The 13,561-nt window shown below is 41.1% G+C and overlaps 1 protein-coding gene across 1 annotated transcript in view; it reads left to right on the top strand.

Moving 5' to 3' along the window:
- Nucleotides 1-1,013: 1,013 nt before the first annotated feature.
- Nucleotides 1,014-13,561, top strand: part of grapa (GRB2 related adaptor protein a) — a 33,257-nt gene continuing 20,709 nt past the window's right edge. The window contains exons 1-3 of the mRNA XM_005942452.3: nt 1,014-1,432; nt 8,236-8,333; nt 9,367-9,486. Of these exons, the coding sequence (XP_005942514.1) occupies nt 1,355-1,432; nt 8,236-8,333; nt 9,367-9,486 (296 nt within the window). The 5' untranslated portion in view covers nt 1,014-1,354. The remainder of the gene's footprint in view (nt 1,433-8,235; nt 8,334-9,366; nt 9,487-13,561) is intronic.

Here is a 13,561-nt window from a genome sequence, read left to right as displayed (position 1 = left end):
CTTGCTCAGTGTGTATAACCCAATCAGACGTCTCGGGCTATAAGGTTCAGATCTTTTAACTGTCCCCAGTATAATCGTCCTGAATAGGCAAATCAAGCTGAGATCTCCACAGCCACTGATTCCCAATGTTTTATTTCCTACAGTGTAGCCCAAAGCATACAGTGTATACAGGGCTTCTGATTCACCACATACGAATCTGAGCAAACCCCTAGAACGGGCCTCCAGAATTAAAAAGCTATTGCTTTTAACCGTCCACTATTTCTAGCATCAATCCAGAGAAGTTGCTGGAACAATGAATTTAACTCAGCATGTGACATAAATTGAGACAGATGAAGCTGGCAGCCCGCTGCTGCTGTCAGTCCATAGATGATAAATACCGACGATATGATGTAAAACCTCATAGCTGGTTTTATCATCCATGCTATAATCTTTTTTTTTTCTTTAATAATAAATCTTGAAAAGGTTCACTCAGCTGCCCAGTTATCATTTTTGGCACAGAGGTTGCATCAGACACGCCTTCACTGTCACGCAGATGCTTTGGAAATCTCAACCAAAGCTACTCAAGAATTGAAATGTAGCACACGGTGTATGTGTACGGTCAGTAGGATGAAAGGAAGAGGGTGTCAGGGGAAAACCGATGCGGTAATCTCTCAGCTTGTTCTGTGGCATAGAGCGATCACTCTTTTTTTTCACGTTTTGAAATGCCTGACTTGACTGGACCATCCGGAAGTTTTCAGCCTTCACAGATGTTAAATATAGGAACAGCAAACGTGAGCTCACCTTTCACTTCAAAGGTGTGAAACTAAAGCTGAATTCGCACGATGACAGAAGTGCAACGACAAACCACACGGAACATAATGGAAAAAGCTGAAGCACACACACACACACACACACACACTCCACAGAAGCCGCACTGAGTGTGTAAGACAAATATATACACAGGAAGTGCCTCCCACTCCTTTGCCCCTAGTCACTTGCTCTCTTTCTCTCTCTCTCTGAATGTTTCTGATGGCAGTGTGTTGCTGAGCAGCAGCCAGTCGTGTTTTTCCCCTCACTGAGCTCACTCTCTCTCTCATCCTCTGCTCCGGCTCTCAAACGCTCTGTTGCTCAGTGAACAGACTAGACCTCTCCTCTCCACTTCTTCTTCTCTTCTGCTACCCCTTAACTCTGCTCTATCCTCTTCTTTTATCTGTTTCTTCCTCACATTTCTTCTTCATCCCTGCCTGCCCCCCTGCCCACTAGCACTACCACCTTGGTGCCAGGGGCATTAGTGGGGGTCCCGGCGTGTCTTTTTGACTGTGTGTGTGTGTGTGCGTGTGTGTTTATGTGAGAGCGTGCCGGTACTGTTTTCAGCATGGAAGCGGTGGCATTGTACACGTTTCGTGCCACAGAGGGTGATGAGCTCAGTTTCAACAAGGGAGACTTGCTCAAGGTAAGAAAAAGAATTTTTCATCTTTGTCTGTCTGAAGAGTAAAACTGGCACAGCACCTCTGTCTTCTCTCTCGCTCCGTCTGCCTACACTGTGATAATTACAGCAATTAAAACTTTACTGTCAGAAGCCATTGAAATTATATTTCAAGTGCTTCAGGTGCTTCCTGAAGAAAGAATAGTCTAAAGAAAGATAAAGTATTAGAAGTGGCTTAAACCTATTTTGGATGATAGCACTCACCTGTATGTGTGGTAATGTGCTAGACAGCAGTGAGTTAGCTTAGCTTACCATAAAGGCAGGAAACAGTTTGAAGTAGCTAGCCTGGTTCTTAAAAAGAGCAAAGAGTTACTTATTTTTTATATTTAATTTGTTAATCTTTACACAAAAGTGTCAAAACAATCATGTAGAGTATGCTAGAGGACTTTTTTGGCTTGAACCAGTGGTTTTCTGGAGCGTCTGCTGACTACAGGGCAAATAGTCCTTAGCTTGTAGAAGTGCCAAATCTGTACTTCCTCAGTGGCCACCAATAAAGTCACTCCCTATCGTGTTTAATATTGAAAAGGCTTACTTAACAGCAGAAAGATAAAACATTTTTTTTATGTCTATGAAGCTAAACACATTTTTGATAACTGTGCAAATTTTCCTTAAGGACTAAAGAAAGTGGTTTGGCCACTTTGAGAGCTGGACACTAAAATGCTGTAGCATGTATAAAGTTACAGAGCTAGACCTCACAACAGTGTTCTTTCTGCTGTTAGCTAATTATACGGACTATTTATTGTGCAAACAGCCCATTTAAGAAGTTTGTGTTTCAGTTTTGTGAGTGAAATATAGATTTTTAGTTATATTTTTATTAGTACAAAGGCACCTATGCTATCTGTGTACTGTACAGTCATGTTTGCTAACATTAGCTCAGAACTTAGCACTCCATTGTCTCAACAAATGATAGTTTTTGCAAATACCACAAAAAAGCAACATGGCAACAGACAAAATGCTTTAAAATGTAGCTTTAAAAACGAATGAGTGGTAGCACAGGTGGCTTTGTAGTCTAAATCTTCACATATTAAAATGGGAAGTTGTCATTTTGGCTACATGGCTGACAGGTTACCACTATTTTAAACCTTTTTTTCCAAGCTAAGCTAACGTCACAGGCTACAACTTAATATTTACAGTATAAAATGGGAATGCTGAATCTTCTTATCATTTTACAGAAAGTAAATAGGCATATTCGATTCTACTCCTCTAATTTAATTTTGCTCCAGGTTGCCTAACAATCTTTTTTTTAATCTACAGCTTTTTATTTGTGTCAAACACCATGCTGAAATAGTTCCGGCACAGCTGGAAATTAGTGTAGTAGAAAATCGTCCCTCTAAGACATCAACAGCAAACCTCAGAATTAAAGAGCCAAGTGCTTCTTTCTAACACTGGTGCTTTGGCACCATCTGTTTGACACTCAGACGCAGGCAAATCAAGCAAGATGGAAGACACAGTGAGATCAATTTGTCTTCTGGATTTTGTCTCAGTTAACCAGTGGGCGTCGGTGCTGCAGGTCCAACTTTTCTCACTAGTTAAAACCTTTATTTTTTCCTTTCACTGGAATATTTCTCTGCTAATTTGAGGCTTTTCTTTGAGGGTGAATTTACCTTTTGTTGCTTGAAGATAGTTGGTGTACTATTCTTCCCATACTGACTTCATTCCAGCACTAAACATGAATAAAAAAGACCTCTTATTCCTGCTGTCTTTAAAGTCATTTGTTAGAAGTCGAGTGTCACAGCATGTTACAGCTAAGATGCAATGGCATTTAGTTTCGACACTAAGACAGATAGTTACAGCAGTCTTTGATGCGTACTTGTGTTGTCTGGCCATAGTGATAATTTACAGTAGCTAAAACAGCACCATCACTTAAACCACTGTTAAGTTTGTTTCTTTACTCGTGCAGGGCTAAGCGACTGTCTTGTCTTTGCCAAAAAGCTTTGGTTCACACTTGGGTCAAGCAGTACTTTTAAATAATTCTCCACATTTGTTCGTTTCTGCATGATGCGCCAGATGGCCTGAGCTTTACAACATCAAGAGAATTTGTGCGGAAAAAGAAAAAAGAAACTCTATAATTTAGTTACAAAAATACCAACGAGGTAGTTGCTTTCCTCACAGCTGCTCACTGGTGCTCATTTATTGCCCTTATGCTGCTTTAAAGCCTACTTCTGCTTCTTTTCACACCTTGTTGCCAATGCGAACGCATTGTGCGTTTTCCATGTGGAACTGGATCGATCGAGCTGAGCAGAGTGTTGACTCATAAAGAAGTTATAAAAATAGCTTCATAGAAGAAGTTGTAAAAAAAAAAGAAGTGGCTCTGGCATTATGTGTAAAGCTGGGAGACCGTGCTGCCAAGTTTAACACGAGGGACACAAAAGCCGAGCTTTAGTTCTCCAGATACCGTCACAAAAAATGTAACAACTCCGGCTGGAAATGAAAACCTCCAAAGCACCCAGAGAGTACGCAGTACATTCTAATCACAAAATGAAATAACTTCATTTCTTTAGAAAATAGTTAACTATCCTTGGAAATAAAAATATTGCTGTATTTATTTGCTTCCTTTATCCAACAGTTTCGTGTGTCTGACCACAGCAGTCAGGTGCGGTCGACCTGTTTTTAAGCCTCATTAAGAGCTTTGTGTGTGGTCTTTTCAGTCTACTGCCATGTCAGATGTTCACGTTGTCGGATTTTGTTTGTTTAATGCTCTTTTGTTAAGGGTTAATTATGTAATGAGTAAACTCTCTGGAGTGGTCTGGAAGGAGCTGTTAGTCACAGCTGAATTAACAGGGTCTAGCTAGATAATCAGCTATTATTGGTTATATACGGTCTCTCTCTACATATATATATGATAAACACTGTACATCATCGGTCCCCAACCTTTTTTGCGCCATGGACCGGTTTAATGCCATTAACCGGTATAATCTTCAAGATGGCGCCGAGTATGGCAGCCTCATCGCGAGCTCCCCCAAGCAATGCACAACTCTGTTGCTTGTGAAGCTCGCACACAAGAATTTCACTCACATGCACTGTACCAATGTAGCTGCACATGTGATGTGACAATAAAAGTGATTTGATTTGATTTGATTAATGTCAGACAATACTTTCACGGACCGGCCTTTAAGGTGTCGCGGATAAATACAACAAAATAAAATGATACAGACAAAGACAAAAACTGTGGTATTTTGTAAATATAATAATAAACGCAAATTCACTGTGTAATTGTATAACTTTATTAGCAGCATCCTCCTGAAATGCGCCAACAATATTGAGAGTAACATCCTCCTCTCTGCCCCTTAATCCTCTCCGATTGCTATGGTAACACGTAAATATTTCTTTCAAAATAAGACACACAACTACAGCACGGAAAAAGACCGAGTTAACAATAAAAACCCTGAAAACCATAAATTTCACACCCGAGCCTAATGTCTCGCTGCCCGGTACCAAACGACCCCCCGGGTACAGGCCATAGTACCAGTACGGGCCATGGTACCGGTCCATGGCCCGGGGGTTGGAGACCGCTGCTGTACACGGTCAACATTCAGTACAATTGTTTACTTACTTAGTAGCTACTAGTGGTGCGTGATAATGCAAATTTTGGTATGCATGTGATACCAAGTAAAAACAGGGCCAGAGTTACTAATACTACTACTGATACTTTTGATTAGTAAAGGCAGCCTTTATGACTTATGAGCTGAACCAAATAACTTACTTTTACTTTCCACAGTCATTAGTTAACCCAACAAAGCACACATTGCAGCATTTCATGTAATTTGAAAGTGGGGTTGTTTGGAGAGCTGGGATGTAGATACGCTCGTCTTTTTGTGTCAGCTTCTGTTTAAATGTGCTACAGGCTATAAATAAAATAGGCATGAAAGTCAGCTCGCAAAGGCTCAGACATTTTTCATAGCGCGTGTTTGAGGTGTGTATTTTCCTTTCCAAAAGACAACAACAACAATATGGGCTGCACGTTGAACTTTACTATATTAATACTGTTGATATTTGTATTGATGCACTAGTACTTACTGGCATTGTTGCATTATTAATAAAATTAAAGTAGTGATCTATGAAATAGAAATAAGGAAAAGTTCTTAAACTGCCAGTGTTACCCCTTAAGAGGCTTTATGAACACAATACATATGACAAAAAAAAGATTTGGTTTCTCCACAGAACTCCTGTAGTTACTCGTTATTATGATGTACAAGCAGGAAAAATTAAATTAACAGGTGAAGCTGTACAGGAAGTGGAAACTTTTTGATTGAAATTGTGGTGGGGGGGAAGTTAGTCTCTGAGTCAGACTGATGCAGAAATGGCTCACTGGGTTTCATGAGAAACAGTCCAGCGTGTTGTTTTAAACTGTGGGAAATATAGGAAGAGGTTGTTTAGGAGGGACACCGAAACCTCCAGCCTCTTGAAAGGGCAAGCTTTCAGCTCGATGAATGACTGACGTTATGAGCAGTAAATCATTTCGTAGCCTGCGACGCATTTACAGTGCACGTACAAATGTGCACTGTAGCCATTACAAGCAGCTGATGCATGAAATGAAGTTTCTAAATGCAGAGAGGGGACAGGGCAACTTTTTTTTATTTATTTATTTTCTGGCAGATGGGCATTACTGCCCAAGGTGTTCTTCATCACAGTGGCCTTCAAGTCCTTGCTGGCAGGATGTCGCGTGAAACTTGAGGTGAGGGAGGATGTTTTAACTACAGTACATGACACGTGGTACTTTGCTGGGTACAGCTGCTGATCAAACACAGAGGCAACGTGACGAAAGCCCAAAAAGTGATAAACCCAAGCTGTAAGGGAGATAAGGGAGAAATGTGGCAGTGCGAGGCAGGCGGCGCAAAATAAAAATCATCTTAAAATATCAAAATGACAAGCCATGTCACAGCTGGGTTAGGAGACTGAATGTAAAAAAGATTTTGAAAAAGAGCATGAACAGAGATGAAGCAATGAAAGGGGACGGGATAAAACAGATAAGGTTTAAAGCAGGAACATATCAGGAGTCCTTTATTACCATCATCATGATGGAGCCCTGGCCCTGTTTATTACCTACTGTAGCCAGCAGAAATAAGACATGTTTGGAAGAGCTTTTAAACGACTATCATTGTTATCATTTGTGCTTGAATTTCTTTTCATTTTACTTTGCACACCCCACTGTCAGATTACACATCCTGCGAATGATAATGACGCCAGCTAATGTGAACTTGATAGCAGGCTCTGGTGTGACATTTCAGACTTTCTTAAGGCAAGCGACTAACTATAGTAACTATAGTCTTTAAAAAGTCAACTGAAATATTTTCAGTTATGGCTTATTTTCAAGCTATAAAAAAACAAGGGTTCAATTTATTTTATTTATGTAATTAATTTCTTTTTACTTACACCAAAGCGGTGTAATTTTGATTATTAACTCTTTGCCCCTTAAAAAGCTTCTAGAAGCTCTTTTCTGAGCCCAGTGGTTTCTGTTCTTCTGCGTTGATACATACTGAGATCAAAATTTGTCACTAAATGTAAAGAGGGGGAAAAAAGTCAAAGTACTGATATATAAATGTAATCTTCTCTTGCAAAAAAGCTCATTCCAAGTGTATCACCTGCACAGGAGTTTTCTTTTGGCGTTTCCTGTATTTTTGGTGAGATGTCTGTGTTTATGGAAAAAGGCTGGCGTCGGTGGGGCCTTTAGGAGTACGAAGAACTGTCTAGAGATAGCGCTGGGTGTTTTGGCTCTGTAACGGGCAGCGAGGGCAGCCTGGCTGCTTGTTGTGACAAGCTGTGTTTCCGTATCTATAGAGTACCCGCAGGAGCAGGTAGATGAAACTCAGTGTGAGATTACAACTTCAGATTGTAATGACAACGCCTGCTGAGACGCGCTCATCTTTACTCGCCGATATCATGTGAAATTCCACAGTAAATATATGTATATTTCATATTATTCCTCTGGATCGCCTGGAGAATCTGCGCAAGGTAAAACCTGGTGTCGTCATGATTTCCATTACACTACCCACTTTGCTCATGGTGTTACAGCTCTGCTATAAAACACAACCTGATCAACTGACCTGTAAGTGTAATAGAAACAAACAAATCACTCAACATTATAGCGCATGCATTATATTTTACCCATAATTAGTGTAAACACAGAGCCTCCCTTACACACAGGTTTTGTACTCCATAATGCAGAATATAGCACTGAATAGACTGTAGTTATTCTGACATTATACTATAGGGATGAAAATGTGACAGAAAATCTGAATTAATAAGAAAAAAGGTTTTTTTTTAAGAAGAATTAAGTTTACAGTATTTATTCTTTTTAATTACTTTGATCATTTGGGCTTTACTGATGGAAAAAGACACCTATTATGGGGTGTTAGGAATACATTACATATTAGAGTGTGATAAAGGGCAGGAAAGGGCAACAAACATCTGGCAAATACCATCAAACTTCATTTTTATCTCCGCTACACATCTGTGATGTATGGTGGTTTCCGCATTCGGCGTGATGACCCGCGCAGACCGACTGACTCACGTCAGCTAACTCGAGGAAGATCAATTTTGAAGAAATATGTGGATTTGCCAGCCATGGTGAAATCACGAAAGGCTTCATGTGGCATTTAAAACTCGCCCAGTAATCTTTTCAAACTTGTGCGAGTTGACGGTTGCGGATAGTAGAAGCAGAGAGGCCTGTGAGGAGGCTGATAAAACAGTGTGAGGACAAAATCCAGCACCAACATCATTATGGGCAGCTTTTCATCTCACTCTGTGTTTTTGTGTGCGCTTGCTCTTAGATCACCAACATGGAGGATGATCCTAACTGGTACACGGCCGAACTGCACAACCGAAAAGGGTTCGTGCCGAAAAACTACATCAACCTGCGTCCACACGCGTAAGTATGCGCACACTCACGCACACATGTGCATCTTTAGCTCATCTGTATAAAGCGTTTCACACATCTACCTACCACCGGTCCATTTAAACATCTCATCAGCGAGGATGTGAGCAGTTTGCTGCCCCGGGCATTTTCTGCTCTGCTTTGGACATCTGCACTCTGGCATAAGGCGGCCTACCCAAAGGGACACACTCATTCGCTAACTTATGTAATCACACATGATACAGCCGTGTGTGTGTGTGTGTGTGTGTGTGTGTGTGTGTGTTTACAGTGAAGCTGCTGGTACACCCTGTATCTCCATCAGATGGTCATGCACCAGCTGGTTTGCTGTGACAAACTCTAAACTGACAACACAGACGTTACAGCAGCTCTGGCTCATTAATGAACCCTGATGTACAGCCCAGTTGGAATTGCCTAGTTAAGTCTGTGGACACCCCTGGGAGTGTAGGATACGTGTGTGTATATATGTGTGTCTTTTTTCCTCCAAATTTCTTTGCGTGGCTTTGATTTTTTTTTAAAAATCCCTGAAATCTGACTGCATGAAGTTAGCCACGAGGGTCCTAGAGTTTCTCCACCATATTGGATAGATGCTCACTCTTCATGAGTCATCAAACTGACTGCGCTCAGAGCCTCCAAGCAAAGCGCACTACTAAGCAAGTGCAAAAAAAAGAAAGGAGAAAAGAAATGAATAATGACACCTTGACTTCCGCACCACTGCTGACAACTGAATTGCTGGATTTGTTTCATGTGCAAACTTAGCAGCGTGTGGAAAATTCACTTCTTTCATTCTCTCTCTCAGCTCTTTGATCCGTGCTTTTGTGAGCTGCTCTCCTCTCAGTTTCTTTCAGAGTTAGCAGATATCCACAAACTTCTTTTCTTAAATTTGAGTGTGTGTGCAAACGTCTGGAGGAGATGCTCAGATCAGGAGAGTTCACCTGCATAAAGCGGTAACACCGGTGACCCCTTTCTTTCTTTGTTTGCTCACTTGCTTTCTTTTGTCTGTTTTTGTTTTTGCTTGACTGGCCTGCAGCTGGTTCGCCGGTCGCATATCTCGCGGCGTGGCAGAAAGTCGACTCAGAAACAGAGAGTGCGGCGCCTTCCTGGTCAGAGAGAGCGAGAGTGCTCCTGGGGAGTTTTCCATGTCTGTCAGGTAGGAGAAAATTACTAAAGATTTGCACTATATTCTGCACAGTTGCTTTACTGTCGTGCTCCTCGCAGTGAGATTTCATACACCTCTCTGATCTCATATGTATTTCTTCATATTACCCTGCGTACCTTCTCATTACTGCAGCTGCAGGGTTGCTCCACAGCCATCACTGAAGTTTCATTGCATCTCATCTAATGCCACAGAATTGAATTAGCAGACCTATAAGCACACACCTCTGAAAACGCTACATTATTTCCCTGTATTTCTTCATTAATGTATTTTGGATGCGCGCGGGCGAGTGTGCGCATGCTCGATATATTTGTCATGGTGGCTGGGGATTAGAGAAGCAGGCAGAGAACGAGGGTTAGAGGATAAGGTATTGGGTGGAGGCTAAGAGGGGTGAGGGGGGGATCTGCGGGCCCTCTGGCCTGATGTGAGTTAATCCTGTCTAGCACACCACGGCATCTGGAGCTGCTGATGGGGCTGATGGGTTGTCTTGTCAGTACGTGGCGCTGAAGGGTGCAGCTGAGACTTGGTGTTGTGCCTTGAGGGGCTGTGTGGATATTGGAGTGTGGGAGGTCTGGGTCTGAGTTTTGGTGCTGATAAAGGCCAGACCTGGAATGGAGGTTTGGCCCTTCACTGTGCTCCTACTTAACTCAAGACAGGGGTTAAGAATTAGATCTGGGGATTGTTTTGTGTTTGGCTGTTAAATCGCCTGGGCACAATGTCACTCTCAGTGGATTTGTCTTAGGATAGTCCTTTGGAAGGGAAAGGAAAAAATTAGGTTGCCTGTGTTTAAAAAAAAAAGCTAAAATACAAAATTAGACACAAGGGATGGAAGAGAAGCGATACGCTGCGAGTAAAATAGATTTGCCAAGAGGGGACAGAGCGGAATCTGATGCTTCTTGTTTTTTTGGGGTTTTTTGGCTGTTTATTGATGCCTTTCTGGCTGTTGTTGCTGGATGGCGTAGCAGCTTGAAAAGTGGGTCAGGTGTTTGTGTGAGTTTGCCAGTGTGCGTGTGTGGTTCTTGTGTGCCGACACCGCTCCTGTCAGAGGAGACAGGACATCAGTAACTGCAGAGACTTCAGTCTCAGCTCAGCTCGGTCCGGCTTTGACGTCAGTCTGTGAAAAATCCGATCCACTTTCACAGCCATGAATGAATCCTAGAAGAGACGTTGTGGCTCTTTTTGTCATAAAGAAAAATTCTGGTGGAGACAGAAATCCTCCAAGTGTGATGTACGATAAAATTGGCTAATTAGCAACTTTGTTTAAGGAAGGCAGGGATGGCAGATCTAAATCTAACTTTAAAACCACTTTAGTCCATTATGAAAATAGTTAAAGTCACGTGTAAAGATGTGAATATAAATATTTCCACCGCGTTGATCTCTTTGAAATATTGGTCTTGTGGTAAGTAATTCTAACATAAATATATGTGGGTGACCTACTAAAGGAAAAACCAACATAAAGTGGTTAGTTCTTTATCCTTTAATTTGTTGGTCATCTACATCTGTCCCTGTTGTACTTGTTAAATGCAAACAATGTTACTATCTTTGTTCTTGTTTCCGCAAAAAACTCAAACAACAAAACATGCATTGCTTTGTTATCAAATATTGCAGTCATTCGATTTTATATTGCAAACAACAATGTACAATATCTAAAAATGGGATTTATATAGCATCAAATCACAACAATAGTTGCCTCAAAAAGCTTTATATTATAAGGTAAACACCTCACAATAATAGAGAGAAAAACCCAACAATCAAATGGCCCCCTATGAACAAGCACTTGGAGGCAGTGGGGAGGAAAAAGTCCTTTTTAAAATGAAGAAAAGTCTATATTTAAAAGTACAGAGGTTGACTGTCTCCCAGCTCCAAAATAGTAGCTGGCACCACAGAAAAGGGGTCTGAAAGCTGAAGGCTAATGTCTCCCCACTTTTAAATATCCTAGGAACCACAAGACAGCCTCTGATAGTGCCTTATTGGGGTATTATGGTACTATGAGGTCTTTAAGTTAAGATGGGGCCTGAATATTCAAGGCCTTGTATGTGAGGAGGATTTTTAAATCGATGAAAAATCCTGACATTTTCATTAAGCAAATATCCTGTGTGAATGACAAACAGATCTGAGTCAGAAGTGAGCCACAGTTATACCCATGTCAACCTACAGTAAACCAAACACATAAACCAAAACTGGATCAGAGTTAATCTGAACTGTCGGGGGAAAAAAAGTCTAATCTCAATCTTAAAATATAGTAAGGATTCTGACATGAAGGGCTTCCGTAAAAGCAAGATGTAAGCAAATATAAAAAAAACAACATTAAAAGAATGTGCTGGTAGTCTGGTACAGCTAGAGAACTAAAATGGTGCTTAATATAAGATGCCAAGTGAATGAAACTGTGCACAAAAGTGTAAAATAGCCACAAATGTGGAACACAAACATCTGCGGAGGGGAATAAAGAACTGACGTGATCTCAACATCCTGTTCGCTATCGTTCTTCACCATAAAATCAGTCTTAAAAGCGGTTTTGTGGCCTAAAATAAGTAATTTAATGACTCCAGCCATAATGCAAGGGACCTTTTTTAAAACAGTAATTGCTTCAAAATTTCTTTAAACATGCAAAATATGTGGCAGAAGACTGTAGTTTCAGACTACGCCAGCAAAACTATCCCAGTGGGTTATTTAGTAGCTTATTTTTGGAATATAAAGTGATGCCAAGATAGACTTTAGACACAGAGAGACAGAGACCAAGAAGAGAAATCTATTTTGCCATGCCGGGTGGTTTCACAGTTCTCTTTGACTCAGCAGCAGATGCACCCAAAGGATATATTTGGTCTTCTCCTGCAGCGCTACAGTGGCACAACTTAGATCTAATACTTTCAGCAATACCTAATCCAGTTCTATAGTTTGGGTACTTTTTAGATACTTGCAGAGAGACAACATCAATTTTCTCACTGTCTGGTGTTAAATCTCACTTCCTTTTTCAGACTTTTCAACAGCTGCTATAACTGCAAGTCCTTGCGGCCGACTCCCAAACTCCCTCAAAGTAAAAAAAAAGTGTGCGCAGTCACCAAAAGACACTTCAGGAAATTAGTAACTGAAGCAAAAAATTTGATCGAGTGCCTTAGCAAAAGTAGCTACACCTGTCTTGAAGGTGCAGTTCACTTGAAATTTATTAGACAGGCAGGAGTAGCATTGTGGTTGTGGTTATCAAGGTTTTGTTTCACATGTTTCCCACATCCAAAGAGTCAACATCACTTCCTTCCTTTTTCTTTTGAAAAGACCTAAATCTGTTCCAATAGATATTTTCTTCCTGCTTGACCCAGTGTTTGTTTAGACTATAGTCTGGTGTTGCACGCAGACGCACACGTGCACAAAGACACGTACACAGTCGGTTTTCCTGTTGCATCTGTCCCGTATCACCTGGAGGTCATACAAACACCATTTCTTTGATGTAACAGTCTGATAGAAGCTCACCAACAACTTGTCTGGCCTGATGTCTTCTTGACCAGTGAGTCCACATTCTCAGCCTCAGAACGCCCACCCACCCCACCCAGAAGATGACTCATAGTCTCAAGATAATGATTTGTCAATCCATTGTGCTCTGAACAGTAAGGACTAAGGTCTGTTGCGTGTCTTGCCAAGAGCAATCACCACCCTGAAAAAGGGTTGGCTATCTGATTTCACTCTTTGATTTGTGGGCTCGGATGTTTTTGAAGCCTTGAGTTTATGTCCTTGTTTTAAGGACATCGAAAAACTAGAAATTTTGAGTTAGTAAGTTGAAAGTTTCAGTTAGCTCTGGTATTCAGAAAGGGCCCTGATGGACCTCATTTCCACTTGAATGCCTTCTAGCGAATGATAATTCATGAAAGGTGTTTATGTGGAATTGTTGGACAGCTGACGTCTTCTGCAATCTACCTCCAGGTGACAAGGTAATGGCATAACTTCACAGAGCCCCTGATTGTCAGATCCAGCTTGACAATTTAGGTATTTGCTCAAAATTTTGACTTATTAACTCGAAGCTTGAATTATGATGGCTTTTTTTCACAGTTTTCAGCTAACTTTGCTAGTTTCTCTAGCT

This window comes from Haplochromis burtoni, unplaced genomic scaffold (genome assembly GCF_018398535.1).
Source record: "Haplochromis burtoni strain Fernald_Lab_line unplaced genomic scaffold, NCSU_Asbu1 Contig_334, whole genome shotgun sequence".
In the NCBI taxonomy this organism is placed as follows: Eukaryota; Metazoa; Chordata; class Actinopteri; order Cichliformes; family Cichlidae; genus Haplochromis; species Haplochromis burtoni.
Note: the sequence above shows the minus strand (reverse complement) of the source record. Positions and strands in the feature narration are given on the sequence as shown.